Below are 19,954 nucleotides of genomic sequence, written 5' to 3' on the forward strand. Positions count from 1 at the left end.
TGTGACACATATGAAACGGCTCCTCCTCCCCCTCCCGCATGGGGTTGCAATCCTCAACATTTCTTCTCTTAGCACTATTGTTTATAATACGAGAACTGGGTTATAGGGTAGCCATGATAAGGAGAGAACAGAAGAGAACAGCAGAGAACAAGATATACAATTGTATGACCTTTGACAAGATAAGGAATTCCTGTGTCTCGTCAGCTTACAACAATATATTCAAGGGAGAAAGAGCTCAGCAAGAACATGAAGCATGAGACTGCATGAGGCTACTTAGTCTGACCCCCGATATGGCTGCTACATTAAGAGAAAATAAAAGTTGCAAAATGCAAATTCCTTTACCTTACTATACTTAGACTTTTCCAGGCTGCTTCTTCCTGCTCCCTCTTCAGGCTCTGGTCTCCCTGACTCTGCTCTTACTACTCTGATCTTTCTGACTCTCTCTTTTTATACTCTCCTCCTACAAAACCAAAAGTACTGCTTCAAACCTGAAGAAATGAAACTTAATCGGGGAAATGAAACTGAAACTTAACTAGGGAAATGAAACTACTCCTCTCAGGGATACCCCCTCCCAAAAAAACACTCCAGGCCTCTAGGCCTGACCTTTTTCTTTTCCTTGCCTATGTAGGCCTCAAACCTTCACACCCTGCCTCATCGCTATTATTGCTGTTAGGAATGTCTGCCGGTCTAGTGCTAGGGGGCTGGTATACTAATCTAACCTTCTTTTTATACATATTTGTGGTTAAATAAAGCTGGGTTATTTCTTTGCAATCTTTGTCAGAGAGTTAATTTCCCCATTTTGCTGAAGTGCTGTGCATGACCTACTGTGTGTGCACCACACCTCTGTAAAAAAAAGAATCCCTATATTTTTGGGTTTGTCGGACACATGTGTGCACATGCGAGTTCATGCATGTATGAACAAAGATATCCAGTGACAACATTAAAATGTCCCATTAATGCTGTAAAATGTTGTAGAACATTTTGAAATTATGTGGTATAGTTTTGCTAAATTATACAAACAGAACTTTATAAAATGATCAGCACAGCACAGAGTCATAATTGTGAGTGCTTCTGAAGGCATCACTGTCACTCGGGTATAAACATTTGCCACCAGAAATGAGGAAACCCTTTAAAAACTCGTTGAGTAGAAGCAGAATCTTTGACACCAAATACAATGAGCATGATCCAGCCAGTTAAGCACTTTAAGCCAGAAATCCTGTGCACACTTACCTGGGAGTAAATCCAATTGAGCTCAGTCGGACTTACTTTGGAGTAGACATACATAGGATTGCACTGTTACAGTTGCAATCCTATGCTCACCATCCTGGAAGTAAGCCTCACTGAACATAGCGGGACTTACCTGCATTGAGCAGGGGGTTGGACTCGATGATCTTGTAGGCCCCTTCCAACCCTACCATTCTATGATTCTATGACTTCCAAGGTAAAATGCATAGGATCACACTGTTAGCCACATTTCAGTTTAGCATGTGATCCCTTGGAAATTAAACATGTTAGTCTGATGCTAGCAGTTAAGGGCAAAAATCTTCTAGGAAGTAGACTTTATCCACTGAAAGGGATGAGGATCATGCCTAAACAATAGCAGTAGTGCTCATGTGCAGCTTCTGCTAATTTCAATGGGGCATGCTCCAGAGTATGTCCTAAAGATTTGTGCCCTAATCCACCTTACTAATAGTATTCTGTACCAGCTGACTTTCCCCAGGAGCTGCAGCATATCACATTCCTTACAGCATCAGCCTTCCTTTACCTGGTGCTCTTCAGATGTGTTGGGCTACAAGTCCCCACCATCCCCAACCACAAGAGTCAATGGCCAGGCTGGGTGACGGGGATGGGAGTTGTAGTCCAACACATCTGGAGGGAACCAGGTTGGGGAAGGCTGCCTCTCAGTGCACATGCCAGTACAATTTATTTCCCACTTGGTGATTAGTGTCTAGTCTTTGTGAAGAAAGACTATTGCACTCTTCTGTTTTTTCTTTTCAAATGAAGAAAAAGTGCACAGCAGTCTGTGCACATATGTTCTAAATTTCTTAGAGGGGAAACAAGCCAAAAATAGAGAAGGGAGGATTGAAATCTTTGAGCTGTGTGTAGACTCAATTGGCCCTTGCTGGCACAGAGGAGTGATGTGTGTGTGTGTGTGTGTGTGTGTGTGTGTGAGAGAGAGAGAGAGAGAGAGAGAGAGAGGTGGAACTTGGAAGCACAGTGTGTGGGGAATAGGGTGTGTGAAAATTTAGGATTAAATGTAGGCTACACTAGTAAGTAGATAGCATCACTGATGCAATGAATATGAACTTGAGCACACTCCGGGAGAGAGCGGAGGACAGGAAGGCCTGGTGTACTATGGTCCATGGGGTCACGAAGAGTCGGACATGACTTAACGACTGAACAACACTAGTAAGTATTATTACTTATTTCTATAGTGCCTAAAATGTACTAGGAGATATAATGGGGAATGCCATTTGAAAATTGGTGGATAAAAATATACCCATAGCGTCTACTTAGTAGCACAGATACAAGCTCCAAACTAGAATAAAAGTACATTTTGACACCTTCAGTCTGACCCTGTGCAGAGCTAGGCAAAACATTGGGCTGATAACAATATTGTTTCTATTTAGCACTGAATTGGCTTCTCCAGACCATGCTTAGATAGTATGCTACCCATCTGGTGCAGCCTTCCTCAACTTGGTGCCCTCCAGATGTTTTGGGCTGTCTTTACATGAGGCATTTATCATGGCTCATGATTGGTCATTCATGGAAGTTTGCTGGTCATTTACATGAGGATGTCAACCTTCAGGGCACATCCAGCTGTATTTGATCTTTATCCCGCTAAAAAACCCTCAAACCCTGAGATAATCCACTATTTAAATGCAAATCCACTTTAAAGGCTGTGTGTAAATGTGCAGTTCCACTATAACCACAGCCTGGGAAGAAGAAGCTATTGAGAAAAGCAGGAGAATCACAGTTCCTGCCCCCACCCATGTGTCTGCCTGTTGACCTGGGGTGGGAGGAGAGTTTTCTTGGTCCAGCCAGGAGAGGCTCAAAGCGAGCGTGGAGCTGGCTGGGGGAGGAAGAAGAAGATGGAAACTCTCCATGTAAATATCTCACAGCAACAAAGCCTCCCCCAACACACTGCTTTGCAGAGAGAGAGAGAGAGAGAGAGAGAGAGAGAGAGAGAGAGTGTTACTTGAATCCCACCTGGGACCCACTGATTCACTGCTCACTCTCTGCCCCGAGGCTGTGGAGAACTTGTCTGTGTAAAGAGCTGATCTGTATCTTGCTTAGAATATAGGATCAGAAGCCCCAGTAAATTGTGAAATAAAAAGCCTTGTGTGGTGAACCCCAGAGTCTACAATAATAACCTGCTGTTTGCCATGTTGGCTGGGGCTGATGGGAGTTGTAGTCTAAAACCTCTGGAAGGCACCAGGCTGGGGAAAACTGATCTTGGGGGTAGCAATCTTCTACTACTGTGGAACTGGAAAAAAAAAAAATCTCCCATCACTCTGCATCTTGGTAATTCAGTGCTGATTGGATGAATAAAGGTCAGAACGTTTTGTTCCTCTTTTAGTCCTGCATTTGTTTCACCATAAAATAAAATAAATAGAAACAAGTTCACTTCCAAAAATAGTTCTAAAAAGTTTGTACTAATATAACACTAAGAATTTTACAACATGGACTCTACTTAAATGAATTACATGGTGAGATTAAACAAACAAACTAGCAATTTCCAAAGGAAATTATACTGGGTTGGATCCAGACTTGCCCCTCTGCAAATGGAGGAAGGGGGAAGGAGGAGTAAGCAAATTGCCATCTCACCCACTTCCTCCAACACAAGCAGAACTCATCTGAGCTGAAGTCTGGATCCAACTGATTGACCTGGTTTGAATGACACAACAGCCCACCATGAGTTAATTTACTTGCAGGGTCTGTTGTCCTGTGCAGGGGTTGCTTGGAGGTTAGACAACCATCAAATAATCCATGGCTTGTTTTGGGGTTATTTGAGGGTTGTCTAACCCTCAAACAACCCCTGCCACCTGGGCTGGTATGCCATGACATGTAAAAATGGTGACAGCCCCCGTGGGTAAATTAAGCCTTGATGGGTTGTCATGTCATGTGAACCAGGTCACTGTCATCTTGATTAAAATCGATAAGGGCAGCATAAATAGACATAAATGTGTTGCTGAAAGTAACGATGGGTAAATAAAAGAGAATCTTTCACTGAATATTGAACCTTACAATAGTAAACTCTTTGACCCTGTACCAAAAGGAAAGGAACGGTTCCTCCTATGAAAGCACTGGGTCATTACTGACCCCTAGAGGGATGCCGCTTTCACTGGTGTTTTCATGGCAGACTATAGCGGGGTGGTTTGCCATTGCCTTCCCCAGTAGTGACTACCTTTCCCTCAGCAAGCTGGGTACTCATTTTACCGACCTGGGAATGATGGAAGGCTGAGTCGACCTGAGCCAGCTACCTGGGACCCAGCTTCAGCTGGGATTGAACTCAGGTCGTGGGGAGAGTTTCAGTTGTAATACTGCCGCCTACCACTCTGTGCCACACGAGGCTCTGCACCAACAGGACTGAAGCCAAAATGAGGCCACTGAGAAACAAGAGGGAGATATCAGCATGGTTGGGGTGACCACAAGGTTCACATAAGTGTGTGTGTGTGTGTGTGTGTAAAACACCCAAAGGCACCTCTCTAAACAACCCAATTAGGACTGAGCACACACAGTAGACACTAGGAGGCATTAAATGTTCAGTGTCAGTTGGAAAAGAAAAACAGAGAGCTGGGGTGGTGGTGGAGTGAATGAGATTGCTGAAACCCCTAACAACTTATACTATCCATGAAGAAAGTATGACTTTCTTCAGGAGCACTCTTGTTTGGAAGTGAGGATATACTGCATCATTTTGTTGCAGCTGTCACTCATAAGCTTTTATTTCTACACTTCCTGTCCCCTATCCAGAAAAACACATATGCAACAAAAGTAGGGCTGAAGCAGCATGGAGGGGGGATTTTGTAAAAATCTTCATCAGACTTGAAACAGCCTCTTCAGTGATTTTGTGTGTGTGTTGGATCCCTGAAAATTTTTGATCCTTGACTGGCTAAGATTGCTCATGTGACCTGCCTAGGAAACATCCTCACTCTAAATTGACTTAATTTTCTCACAGTGATGTCAGCAAACAGCTAAATCTGATAGACTACTTAGCTTGGTAATATCATTACAACCAGTATATAAGCCCTGATTGTCTGGGATCAGTTGAGCAGTAATGAAAGAGGGAAAAAATAGCAACTTGGGCAGCAGCAAAAGGGAGAGATGGCTCTGAACAGTAGTGAAAAATGGTATAAAGACAAGGTTTTTTGGAGGGCTTCCCCCAAATAACTACTTTTGAGTCAAAAAGCAAACATCAATATTGTGGGCTGTCTGATGGCTTTGGGTGGGACCGTCACTGGGCCCCATCTACACAGAAGATTTACTCTGGTTCTACCGCACATCACAGATGACTATGGCAGATGACGTTACCCCCACTCCGCATCAGACATGGGTTTTCCTGTCTGAAAAACCATTTTTTTGCAAAGTCGTTTTGCACCAGATTTTCCCGTTGCGGCAGCTTTGGTGCAGCTTGGAAGTTTGTGTGACCTCAATTGGATTTGGCGTGGGCTGGGGGGAGCAGCGCTGATAGATGGAAGCGAAAGTTGCACCATGAAAGGGTGGACACAAGGAGAAGTGTTGGCTAAGCATGTCTACTCAGAAGTAACTCATGGTCTTCCATTACACGTCACTGATCACGAGAGTGAGGAAAAGGGTCAGGGAGCAAGCTTCCGCTCGTTCACTGATCCGCACCTACGCAGTTGATGACTTTCAGTTCTACTTGGGGAACTTCGCCCACCCAACCCTAAATTAATGCGGTTTCAGTTGCCGTTTGCCCTGTGAAAGCAGGTTGTTTTTTTTTAAATGTATACACTGCTTTACTGGCTATGTGTGCCACCAGAGGAGCAAACCCAAATTCATGAAAATCCAGATTTAAATGGAATCACCTCAGAAACCGTCTCTGTGTAGATGGGGCCACTATGATTTTGCCATAAAGAGATGCCATCTCAAGCGTCTGGGATTTGAACAAAAGAATGTTAATGGCCCAGGAAATTCAGTTGATGTCTATTAATTGGAGTGATTATTTGGAAGATATCTGGACGTGTCTCTGAAATGTCTGGAGCAGGGTTACTATCAGAGCTTGGGAGGTGACACATTCCTTCTGAGTCAAAGCAAGGGGACTGATGTTATGTAACATGTGTGTAGGAAGGTACAGGAGTAGTTTTGAGACAGACAGTGGGAGATGGAAGCAAAGACAGAGGCAGAGAGTTAGCTGAAGTCTGGAAGCATCTTGGGACACAGGGTGCCTCTCTCTGGAAATATGTGAGGTAACAGATTTACTGCCTGATAGGAATATGCATGCTGCTTGCCTCCATTTATGCTCTACTTGTTTATTTGTAAATATAGCGGATATTACAAAAACACCATAAACCTCCAGTGCTCTTTCCTCCAAAGGAGACCAACACCAGGTAGTGCTGCCCCTGGAACTTCTCAGTACTCATGGAAGAAGGAAGCACGTAACAATAACTTTCAGCTCAGCCCTAAGCAATGGACTCTGCATGTGGTTCTGCACTCAGAATTCTTAGCAGCTTCTCATGCTCTGCCATTACTCCCCTATTATATCTTTGGAAGCAGCAGCTGGTGTCAAATAGGTACATAGCTTGCACCAGTAAGTCCTTGTAAACCTCCGAGTTTTGTCCTCATGATATGTTATCTCCTTGATGACACTCTGCACCGCCATTTTGATTTGTTCTTTCATGTAAAGCAGGGGAGGGCAACAGGTGGCCTGTGAGCCATCGTCCTTTTTGCGTTCTGTGCTCTCCTACCACAGCTGCCAAGTTTGCCACTGGAGTGGCAAAAATCACAGCAGTTGTGCAGGGAAATGAGGCATTCGGGTAGCATGTAACTTGTTTATAACCAGAATCATGCTCCTGGAAGCCCAATTCTGCTTGGAAATGAGGCGCATTCTTCCCATGCACTTTGTTTTCCTGAAAAATTGCTGCGATTTTTGCTCCCGCTATGGCAAATTTGGTGGCAGCAGTGACAAATGTAGCAACAGTGGGGTGCTCCCCCTAGTGGGTTCTGAGGGGGCAATTCAACCCCGACTCCCAGAATTTGCCCACCCCTGACGTAAAGTTTATGTTAAGATTTAATAGTGTAATCCTTTGTCAAGATCCACTGAGTTCAATGAGGCTTACTTCCAGGTAGGTGGGTATAGGACTGCAGCCTTATTGTTCCAGGCAAATATTTTGGCACTATGTGAGAATTTGCTGGAATGATTGCCGATAGAAGCTTTAGAGTCGGTTCTTGTGTTTCTGTCATCCTAAGTTGTCCCAGGAAGGTTGGCAAGTTATAACAAAATGGCTCAGCATCACAATTATTGGAAAGTATTTGTCTTTGTTAAGGATCTATTTACTGCTATTATGGAAATCTGTGCAGTTCAAATATAAATGCTTAAACTTTATATGGAATCAGAAAGGTGCCTATTTTCCCTTGATAAGAGTGTGTAGCTTATATTAACATTACTGAAAAATATGCATGAGCAAGTGTGTTTAATATTTACATCCCTCTCAGAGCATTTAGTGTGCATTAGCTCAGAGTTCTCCAAGAACTGCAACCTGCTGGGAGGAATTTTTAAAGTAATAAATCTTGGCCTTATTCTGTTTAGATGTTACCACCTCAAGCTTTCTTCAGCCATCGCCACAAAATGTATACTGTAAGATTTTGAATACATTGGCAATACCACTTTCTGGATGGATCCTGGGAGAAGTAAAAGCCGAAGAACCTGTTCATTAGAATCTGTGAATTCCGTAATGCCCTTGAGAGAACTTAAGATTGTTCCTTATGTCACAGTTTTTCTGCTCCCCTATGGCTCAGTCATGCCACCCTAGTGATGTTAGAACATGGAGATTATTTGGGAAGGACCAATAATGTGATTATTTTGCATGTTGGCATCGTAAGTAGAGCAGCAATCACACCCTTCCCATAAGCAGATAAGAAGACTGATGCCAAATAGAAGTGTAATAGCAGCACTGTGTACTCCAAAATTCTACACAAACACACCAAAAAATACCCTGTAGTACCCTGCATAGCTCCATGGTCGATCATCATATCAAGAAACAAAACCCATTCCTCAGAAGAAAAGACAGTAATTTTATTCTGATTACAGAATTCAGATTTTCTTGGCACAGAATCTTTTATTTTTATTTAGCAGAATACATGTCTTGAGATAGAGGTTTTATTATTACAGCACTCAAAGTGTTTGGAAATACGGGGCCAGGAACACTGACTGTTTCTTACTTTAGGTACTTATTATTGTACTGATCTGTTACAAACATAATATTAACTATCTAGAGTAAGGAGCTGTACTGAATACTGAGACAAACCCTTTCTACAAAGTCTAATGCTTTAAATATAGTGGTGATTGTGCATTTTCAATTTCAGATGTATTACGGAAGAAAAGTAAGGCAGGACTGGAGAGATTTGCTATTCCCATCCTGATTCATGCTAGTGGATTTTTCTGGCAGCAAATGCTGTGATCTCAAAGGAACCCATATATTTGAAGCATGGCCACAAGGACTACAAAAGCTTATCAGAAGTAAGAATGGGAGAGTGATTTCCATAAATGAAACTAAAAGTGGAATCAGATCTTTTTGTTTCCTCAAACTGACAATCATTCAGGGTATGTCAGTTTAATATGCATTGCTGTGATATGGTTGGAGCTTCTGTGTGGCCCAATCCCCAAGCCACCATGGTAATATCTGCAACTAAGAGCAAAGGGATGAGTGAAGCATGTGGGAAGTTCCCTGGGCGGTACGGCACTCAGTCTAAAACTGTATCAGCTGCATTTTACTGGGTGTCTTGGCATTTGGCCCCCAAGCTTGAAGAAATTTATTCACAAAATGTAGTCAACCTGACACATATACATGAGAAGTTTTTTTAATGCAGTATCCAGTCAGACAAATATATTCTAAGATGAGACAAAGGAAGGCAGAACTTATCTTTAATGAGCAGTCCTGAAAGATTCTGAATTTCACAATATTCATTTGTTTCAATGGGAATGACAGCAGTTAGCACTTAATTACTGTTCACCTTGTAGAATAGGTTCCTATTAGGCAAATTGGACCTGTTTTCTTTTGTTGTTTTATACTGACAATTGTAGATATGACAGATAACACACACTAAAATGTGTATTTGATTAGCCTTGGCATGTGTTTATTATGCTCCCCTATTAACATTCCAAGATTTCTTTTAACACACATCTTCTCAAACTCATTTATCAGCTTCAGAAGCTCTCCCAAAGCTCTGTAGAATGCAAAACAAAGTGAAATGAAGTTAAGTAGTTAGCTGTGAAAAACCTGTTGATTTTAAATGAAGTACTAACATTTCCAATCCTGGTTTCATCAGGAATGAAAACTGCTTAGATTGGAAAGAAAAATGTGTATTATAGGCATGTTGAGTTGAAAGTCAAGTTGAACTATTTTCATTGACATCACTACAAGCTGTAGAACGTGTGTTCCGCATATAGCTTAAGGAAGGTAAAATAAAGTACCAGTTTCTTCAGATACAGGAGTGGATCAAAGTATTTCCTCAGTGTTTTCTTCTTTCTTGGCATCTGTAAAACACACACACATCAGTACTTGAGATACTTCGCTTGTGATACAGATTATAGGCTGCAATCCCACTTGCCCTGGGCATAGAGAGCAGGATGCAGAGTAGCTCTGTTGGAAGGCAGCACAGCCCTCCCCTGATGCTGCACCACCACTACATTCTGCACATGCTACATTGTGACCAGAGTATCCACTTCCAGGAAAGCCCTTTGGCACTACATGTTGAAGCATCCAGAAACCTGTACTTTCAAGAAGCCCCCAAACAGTCCTATTCTTGGCAAGAACAGAAGTTCCACCAACCAGGGACCAGACCACACCCTGCGGTTGCACAAGGGACAAGGGAAATTGCAGTCACAGAGTGCTTCAGGATGAGGCTTTTATCACACATTCATGGAATTTTATAGTGGGGTCCAGACATTGTTGTCTTCCATTCATAACCCTCCTGTGTTTTTCCATCACTTCTTCAATCTTTTTTTCTTGCCACAGAAATTCCATTAAGAAACAAACAAACAAAAAGAACGGAACTGCTGCATAATGCCTTTAAATTGGGTAGTACTAGGAGCCTTCGATTTGGAAGCACACATAAGCTTACTGTATAATTCAAAGAGATCAAACTGATTTACATCTGTCTTTCGTAATGTGACTGATTTTGGAGTCATACTGGTAATTCTGAGCAATATGTTGTATCATAAAGCGAAAAAAGAGTAGCAATTCTTTCCAGATCAACTAACTGAACTGCATTCAGTTAAAAGATTTCTTTAGACAGGGGTGTCTGTGAATGTAGATATCAATTTAGCCAATTTTTCTAGGATGCACAGAAATTGAAGTCAGTTTTATCAACATATTTGAAAACATGTGGCTGTCCTACAAGACTACAACTTCACATGAGCATTATAATCACATCAGTGTGCAGCTGACATGGAAATGACAGACAGGCCAAACCGGCCTGAAATGGAGTTGGCTGAGCTCAACGTTAACAACCTTTACCTCAAAAAGCACGGTTACTGGCAAGAGATGACATATTTGTGACAAAGGCTTATAAGAAATCAACATAGCAACACCCTACATAACATTTCAGATAAGATTTTACTTGCATATTGTATAAGTGGGCATGCAATCAAGAGTTATTTACTTAATTAATGTTAATGTAGAAATCTGGCTCCTGAATTATAGGGTTCAGCTTCACCCACAGTAGTGCAAACAGTACAATCCTATGCCTGGGAAGTGGGCAGGGCTGGTTGGTTGTGACTTCCTTGCTCAGAATCCTGTATCCTTTCAGTTGCTAGATATGGCTAGTGTACATTTGCACCAATCTCTACATTTTGAACAGGCCAAAAAGCCCTATAAGCTTCTCTGTAAATGGGCAGGGCGGGGCTTTTGTCTGCAAATGGGCCAATCAGAGCTCTACACACAGCTCCTCGCATGGCTTAGCTGTGCCATTCTGCCATACAGGGGCTGGGAACACAATTCTATTACTGAGGTCCTTGGGGAGATCCCACTGTGCTGTCCATAGTCATAACTGGTTTAAATGCAATGCTAGGGGTGTAAAAACAAAAACAAAAAACCTCACCTGTGTGAGGTCCACAGTCAATATCACATATAAACTGGGTTGCTTGCATACTAGTTTATCTTGCAAATATTGGTATAAGAACCATAATGGCTCTTAAAGCATTTTACAATAAAATGAGATAAAGGGATGTTGCTGCTCTCACAGTGGTGGCTCCTTGTGATAGCATGGGCTTAGCCTGCAACGTAAGGAGGGAGGGGAGCAAGCTAACTTAATCCTGCCTGTAGTTCTCACCATGCCACTAAATGGAAGTCTTTATTTCTGTGTTGCCTCCGCTACAGCAGCCCTGTAACTTCTGTGACTTGCTTATTTACCCAGCCAAGTCACTGTCCTGGGTAGTGTGGTAAAACAATTGGATGTGCGGTGAGAGAACAACCAAGACTAAACCAATAATAAATTTCGATTTTAGACGCTGCAATTAAACTGTGATGATATATCTAGGGGGCGGGGGGAGATTTTAAAACAGTTTTAGCAGGTAACTACAAGGGCATTTAGAATATGAAAATAGTATGAAAACGCATCCATCTGAACCTAGTGCAGACTGTTTTTCTTTTCTACTTAAACCATGATCTAGCAATAAAGCAAATTCAGCTCATCCTAGTGAATTGGTAATTCAGCTTCTAGCCTCTTTGCTTTCACCTCAGCTTTTTCCTGGAGTCTGGGTCCTCTATAGCACTCTCCATCCTGGCATCTTCCTTCTGATTACAGCACTCCTTTTTACTTTAGTCATTACATTTGTATCCTGCTTTTTTCCAAGGAATTCAAGACAGTGTAAATGTTTCTCCACCCATTTTATCATCAAAACAACGCTGTGAGGTAGGTTAGGCAAAGAGATAGTAACTGGCTCAAACTCACCTAGCAAGCTTCATGGCTGAGAGGGATTTGAGCCTTTGGCACAACCCCTTAGTCATAATCTTCTACTGAAACAAAACTAAGCATGTGTAATTGACACATATTCTCCCCTGAATTCCCCTGTTCTGACATATTTACCCCTGCCTTCATCTCTCTGACTGTGCCAAATTTTAGGTTGTAAGCTCCTTCAGGCAGCAACCAGTCCTCTTTACTCTATAAGGTGTCATGCACACTGATGGCACTGTAAATAATCAATCATAATAATAGTAATAACAAAGAAGTGATGGAAATAATTAATGGATGATTACTTTAAGATAACCAGTGGCTGAACACTGAACTGCTGCTTTAATGGATATATAAATCTCCCCCCCCCCCCGTTCTTTGTCCACTAGTTTGTCTTCTGATCTAACTTTCAACTGTTGGACAAATATAACATCCCCAAATTAAAGATCTTTGGAAAATTTAACCCATTACATATATATGGCACTCTGGATATTCACAAAATTATACATACAAGTTTCTTGCACTGAAGAGACTTCAATGGAAATTAGAACAATAACAATGCCCATTTTTATTCTGCTTGTTATGATATATTTGAAATATTTGAGTATAGTACATAAAAGAAAACTTGGGTGGTATTCCTTAGAATTAGATTTTCATGTTGATTTTACATAATTCCATTTGTTGCAATGTACTCTATATTATTTGTCAACATGTGAGTTATCACTTCAATAAGCATAAGTGTAAACCATATACATGCTATTTCTATACTAATATACAAAAAAATCCAGGAGTTGACAGGATATGCTGGCTGTACCTTGGCATAATTCAAATAAAAACATCCATTTCCTTATTCTGTTTGGAAGTTAATTTAAATTTTTGAACAGTCATGTTTCTGCTTTGCTTTAGCAAAATAAAATTTAAAAAATGTTGGGGAAATGACCATCATTAAAAATGGGCACAATATCCCTAGAACACAGGTAAGAAACATTTTTGGGCCTGTGGGTACAATTGGCAATTTGGGAAACTGCCCTGGGCACCACCACAAAATGGCTGCCATGGGAGATGTGGCAAAGTACCCTGCCCAAAAGACTAAGTATAAGGCAGAGGTGGGGTCTGAGACCCAACATACTAAATAATTCCTTCAGACTCACAGTTTCTAGCACCCAAAGAAACCTCTTTCAGTGATAAAAAAAAATGGGAGGGGCAGAGCATATTGGTGGGGATCAACAAAGGTGTCATCAGGCGCATTGGTGCCCACAGGCATCATGTCACACAGCCTTGCCCTAGGCGTACTCCTGACACAGGTGGGCTTTTGCACAGTTCTCATGCATTTCAATGGGACATGTGCAGGAAAACTTCCTGGAATAATTCTCAATATTTTATATTTTTATACTGCTACTAACCAAGATTGACATAATATTTTAAAATCCTACTAATTGCTACTGATGTTAACTATTATCTGGAGTAATAGCCTTGAAACAAAGATAGTTTTATGAACATAAAAATTAATGGATTTGTAAAATTTGGCTACGCAAACCATTTTTATCCAGCACTTTCCATTAAAAAAAAGTACACAGTAAACTGCATATAAGGGCTGTGTCAAAGTTTACAGAATAGGACCCTTGATAGCTAGAATAACATTTCTCCAACAAATCAAAGGTATTGTTCTTGGCTTACATGAATATACAGTAGCCATTACCTTAAATTTAAACCTCACAATGAATGGCAAACCCACTGTGGAGATATGAAAGCCATATTGTATCAGTGGAGTCTGCAGAGATTTTCTTCATACAGCTTTGCTGTGCTGAAATATATGTTGCACTTGAAAGCTAAAGGGATTACTTTTGAATAGTCATCACAAAAGTTGATTATATTCGTGTATCATTTAGCTAGACCCTGCAGGCTATTATTCCATTAGCTGTGCTTGTCCACTCCTGCATTGTCAAAAAGTTGATCATATAATGTAAAAAGGCTAGACACTGTGTTAAACTATGAGAAGTGCTTTAGAAAAGCATAGGAGCATTGTAGTTAAAAATAATTATAAATCTGTTCAGGTTGCAGTCCTAAGTGTATTTACTTAGAGGTAAGCCACACTGAATGATCAGGTTTAGGACTGGACTGGAGAAAACCTTACAAAGCAGAGACTTATCTTGTTAAGCTTGAAAGAAACATTACATCTTAAACATCAATAGGTAGTTCAGGTATCAATGGGAGAAGCTTAAACACAAGCATATAATGCATGTCAATGACCTACAGAACTACTAGAATTTTTGTCATCCTGGCTGCATTCCAGAACAGAATGATTAAAGCCCAGATATTCCCTTGCTAGGAGACTGTGAGGGCAGCAGGACAGAGATGTAGCCTTACAGCTCCCACTGGCTTTGTGTCTGCAGCCTAACACGTTCAGATTCAGCCACTGAACATTGCTGCTGAGGGTGGAGAGAACTGGAAACCTGTGACACTGGACAACTACTGCTGATTGGGCTGCAGCTATTTTTGCATGAGAACGTCTAAGTCACTGACCATCGAAGGCGGTGTTTCTGAACAATGAAAACTTTGAGTATTAGGAAAAGTTTTTTTGCTTTAAAGTACATACTAATTTTTAATGGACCAGGTCTTACCAATCATGTTTGGGAAACATGTCCTCCATGATTTGAAATCATGACCTATCTACCTATTATAGATGCATACTACTTTCCAGTGAGTGTGACTCAAAAGGGCCCATCACTTCATCTTTGCCCTCTGTGCGATCCTGTCTTTTTTCTGTCTTCCCTATCCCTTCCTTTCACCTCTACTCCTCTGGACCTCTGCTCTAGGACTCAAACCTCATATAGTGACAAGGGATAAATAATTCTGTGTCCCATCCCACATTATTCAGGAGGGTCCCCCAACAGGTGGATACTGGGGAAGCACGGGATGGGGCACTGTCCTTCTGTGAACATCCAGTTAAGTAGTCTTAGGGTGCAATCCTATTCAGGTAGATGGCCGCCTCTGAGCTCGGAGGCGACCACCTATCCAATGCAGGGCAGGAGAAGTGCAGAGGGAATTGTTCCCTCCACGCTTCTCCTGCCCTGCATTTTCAGGTAGACAGCCGATTGCAGCTGTCTAGCTGAAGGAGGGCTGAGCAGGGGAGAAAGCTGCTGTATGACACATTGGATGTGTTGTACAGGCATTTCCGCTCTCCCTGCCCTGGAACGCCCCCCGGAACGCCCCTTTTTGGCTGCTCCATGCTTCTCTTGCGAGCGTGGAGGACGGGGCTGTTCTGTGCTGCCTCTGAGGCAGCGTGGAAGTGGGGGGAGGTCAGTCCCTGGAAAACCAGATATCCTACGGCCATCTAGCTGCTGTCTAGTGGCCATAGGATTGCTCCTTCCAGGTCCAAAGCTCTCATATTTATTACAGAATAACTTTTCTGGGCTAGGGCCTACTTTGTCAGATTAGAAATATTTATAAAAACCACTTTAATATTGTCAGGATTGATTCTGAGCGTATGGAGATAGTTAGCAGTTCAGATTCAGAAGGGGCACAGCAAGAACAGGGTGAGGCATCTTCCCCAGCCAGTTCAGATATGGTTAGGCATGCTTCTCAAGATGCTAGCACCCAGATGGCTGGGCCTGGAGCCCCCCCCCCCCATGAGAATCCAGGAGGAGGAGGAGGAGAGCGCGGGGCATGACCTGAGGGATGCTAGACTGCGGCACAGGGCAAAGCAGGAAAAGTCAGAGGTGGAGCTCAGACAGTTGACCTGGTTGGCGATGTGTGAGGGTCGACGCAGGGGAGCATCACTGGATGGGAGGGGTTTCCCTCCCCAAGTTATTCTAGCCAGCACCTCCCTGCTCAAACTGCTAGCAACGTCTTAGTTCCCATTTGGATTCTCTGCTGTTCCTCCTTTGTAGCCCGGGATTTGCATCAGTAATGAACCTGTTGACAGTGAATTAAAGAAGTGAGGCTGAAGCCTCTCTTCTTGTGTGTGTGCATGAGGAAGGTGGGGGCCAAGGGAACGTGACAAATATAGAGAGCATTATAGAAACAAGTCAGTCCCTGACCTCAGGCTTACAATCTAAATATACATGAAATAAAGGAAAAAGGGATGGGAAGGGAAACGGGAAACAAGAAAGGCACCAATTCTTAATATTATTTCGTTCTTAGAATGGCCAGCTGTGATGGAAATGGGGCGCTCACAGTTCAAACACAGGCTGCAGCTGGCCTGGCTTCCAAGGAATGGCCGGATGGCCTGACCTTCCTCGAAATGGCTGTAATGCAGCCAGACGTTGCTGGAGTTGCCCAGCCCAGCTGGTAAAAACAGCAGCGAGTGGAGACGGCAGTTCCTCACTGCAAGGGTTTATCTGCAAATGAATACAAAATACACCTCTCCTTTTCCATTCCCTTTTCTACTGAATCTTATATTACAAATAGTCATTTTTGTGCTGATCTCTCTATGTGTTTCTGTCAGTCTTGAGCTGGCATTGAAGACAAAGCAACTGCATTAGCTTGGCTTGCTTACTGCTCAGTTCTTCCAAGTCCAATTTGGACAAAATGAAGTACTAAATGGAAGTCTCTCAGTGCTTTCAGAAGAGTTAAGACAGAGAATCCTCTGCTTTTATAATACAAAGTTGTTTAATGTAGATTGTAAAGATGCTTTATTTCGGTCTCTTTTGAGGCAATGTATTATACAGACCCATATGTAAGTCTTTATGAGCACATGAGGGAATGCTAAATGAACAGCACTTTGAATGTTTGACTTTGAATAGGTAGGCTTATATGAGCAAAAGGCTTGATTGTTGGGGACCAGTTTATGAATTGGAAGCAGGATTTATTTTACACACCTTGAAATGGGAACTCAAGTCTTTCGGGATCATGGTAAGTACAATCTTTCAGCCGAGATAGAAAACGTAATGGCATCTCCTTTACTGGCACTATTAATATCTGCTTCTAGTTTGATCATGGTGTTTTAATGGCAGATTACTGTTGTTTTTATAGTTTGTAAGTCGCTTTGAGCTACTCCTTTTGAAGAGGGGAAAAGCTGGTAAAAGCTGGTTGTGTATATGAGATGACTGCCCAGGTAGGGGTGCACTGAGACACCCAGGGAAAGCCACTGGGCAATCAGGACCTTTGTGAACATCCTTGGAACAGAGGCGCGGCCAAAGTGGAGGCTATGGAACTGGTACAGCTATTCTGAAGTGTTGCATATTACACAGTGGTGTGTGTGTTCTCCATTTTGTTTTTCTGACATTTGGGCAGAATTTGTTATTTGCACAAGTCTCTTCTAAAATCTGGTTCTGTACTGTATTTGCCTCAGGAGGCCTGTGCCTTCCTATAGTTTATTGATAAACAGTAACAAAATATTAATAACAATTTCTGATGTCATTTTGATGCTAGAAAAGTGGATTATGAACTATGTGCCACATGACTATGTAGATTACACTGAGTTTTGTCCTTGGAAACTGATGTTGCAAGATATTAGCCAGAGGTATATTCTGGCCAGAGAAACCAAAGCCAGCAAAGCAGAGAAAATCCAGCAGTGCATCTGCAACAAAATAGGATGCCAGGGAGATTTTCTGTAATGCTTGAGTTTTGCTTTAAAGCTTTTAAGGGGCATTAGCCTTGAGTGCATCTCTTCAGGGTAAGGAAGTGTAGGAAAAGCAGGTTGAAGGCTCTGATGCTTTCAGAGCAGAGACAGCATTCTTGTCACTGAACCTCACAGAAGAGTCAGTTTTACTGCAGGTAAGCTCCTCAGGGAGGAAAAAAACCACCCTTCAAAGTCATCCAGTTGTTCCATTGGTATCTGTGCATCTTTGCACAGGGTGGGATCATTTTCCTAGAAGGACCAATTAGCTCTCTCTCTCTCTCTCTTAATATGGACAGGGAATGTAAATGGATGTGCAAGTCTCCATTTAGAGGAGAGGAAGGAAAAAAGCATTACTTCCAAAGCCACATATTTTTTCATGGACACTTCTGCTGCAAGGGAAATAATTGAGAGTCATGATAGCAGTTGGTATGGAAACAGAAGACATAGAACTATGAAGTGGCTGCCCAAAACAAGTCAAAAGGCTATTATTTTAAGGTGGTTAGAGCTCTGGGTTCAAGACCTATCCATATCCCATAGTAAGTGGTGTGTCATTTCAAGAACTCAATGAGCAAGTGGTCAGAACAGTCATGTCCTGTAGCAACTGCAGGATTTTTTTCTTTACTGAATGCAGCCTTTATTTTAATTCAGTTTTGCAGTTACAAATTCACCTAGAAGTAACAACTCCTTCTGCATTAGAAGTTTGCCAGATCCCCATTTCAAGATGTTTTGGAACACCTGGTATGTGCAGATGAGTTAACTATTTTTATATTTATTTACAAGTCTGGTTTAATTCTCCAAGTCTCTGCCTCCATCCTCTTGCTATATTCCATTTTCAATACCCAAACAGGTAAAGTGTCCTACATGGTGCACCGCTGCAGCTGACACTGCCATATATGTGAAGTTCAGGTGTCAGCCTCCAGGTCCTTCATGCCAGGAACCAGTCTGTACCACTAGTTAAGGTTATCTTGCTATGGATTTTGCTATGAATGAGATCTCCAGAACCAGATGGCTTGCTGCTGATAGGTCCTAAAAGTTTCTGTTAGATAAACAAACAGGCTTAGTCCTGGACCTGCATTTAGAGTACTGCAGATACTGTAAGCAATTTAACATTTACACATTTAAAATGCTGAATGCTTCCCTGCTCCCTGATGTTCCTTTGTGCTCAGTTGTTCTAGTTCACAACCAGACTAGTGTGTTCTGCATTGTCTACATCACTCTTTTCTATTTAGCCTGGGTTCTACTGGCATGAAGTAGTATAATAGATCTCATGCAAAATAGCTAGTGGATGATCACTAGCTGGCAGGCCAGGAAAGGATTGCATGACCAAATCCAGTTCTTTCTAGTGAAGTGCTTGCTGCAATTCTGTTTAATTCTTAATCTTTGCTTCTCTATTTAATTTCTCCCTGCTTTGGAGTTCTGCTGTAATGCAGCAGCTAAAAAAAATCCACATGTACTCATGAGCCTCCCCAAAGACCACTAACTTGACACGTAGGCCATGACAGCTAAGCTTCGACTACCAGGAAACCTAATCCAGGGTTTCCATCATGTCAGTTGTTGCCTTTATTTCATTACACTTTGACTCAGCCCCTAATGGATTCAGCTTCATAAAGTCTGTAAAAGAGGAAAAGAAAGCAATTTATTCATGTTTCACTAGAGCTCACCGAAGACCTGAATTTCTCTAAAAATGCAAATCATTTTGTGCCATGCAAGTGAGACCAGGCAGCTAAAGCTCTTGGAGGAACGCTCTTTCCCAGGGCTAATGTTTTTATACCCAGTGATGGAATAAATCGATTCCTTTATTATACCATCTCCTTCTCTCTCTTTATTTCTTAGAAGAATGTAATCCAAGATACTAAGGAAACATTCTTCACCAGTTGTTAATTTTGATATTAATCCCCAATATCTCAAAAAATAAACATCATAAATACATGTAGAAAAAAAATCAATATAGACCAATTCAGCTTCAGGTCAGCAAAGGCAGCTTTGCTAGGAATCCACAATGTAGAATACTGACGCACAAAACTATACCCCTACTTATGTAATAGGATTGTATACAACTGCAACATAAAGCAGAAAGAAACTATTACAGAACAGCAGACACACTGTACTTGTATTGCATTAAAAATGACCCCCCGTGACCTTCTTTACTGAGAAAGCTGTAAAGATTGCATGCCTTAAGTCCAGTCATTCTTGCTAATTCCTGACAAAACACAAAATAGATATGCTTTTTATGTTACATCTAGCAAAAATTACACCTAT

The 19,954-nt window shown here is 41.8% G+C and overlaps 1 protein-coding gene across 1 annotated transcript in view; it reads right to left on the reverse strand.

Moving 5' to 3' along the window:
- Nucleotides 1–8,236: 8,236 nt before the first annotated feature.
- Nucleotides 8,237–19,954, reverse strand: part of TTC29 (tetratricopeptide repeat domain 29) — a 157,252-nt gene continuing 145,534 nt past the window's right edge. The window contains exons 12-13 of the mRNA XM_084860273.1: nt 9,653–9,715; nt 8,237–9,405 (exon numbers count right to left, since the gene is read on the reverse strand). Coding sequence (XP_084716399.1) covers nt 9,678–9,715 — 38 coding nt within the window. The 3' untranslated portion in view covers nt 8,237–9,405; nt 9,653–9,677. The remainder of the gene's footprint in view (nt 9,406–9,652; nt 9,716–19,954) is intronic.

This window comes from Heloderma suspectum, chromosome 5, assembly GCF_057233095.1.
Source record: "Heloderma suspectum isolate Gila_16-S chromosome 5, 16-S_ref, whole genome shotgun sequence".
Taxonomy (NCBI): domain Eukaryota; kingdom Metazoa; phylum Chordata; class Lepidosauria; order Squamata; family Helodermatidae; genus Heloderma; species Heloderma suspectum.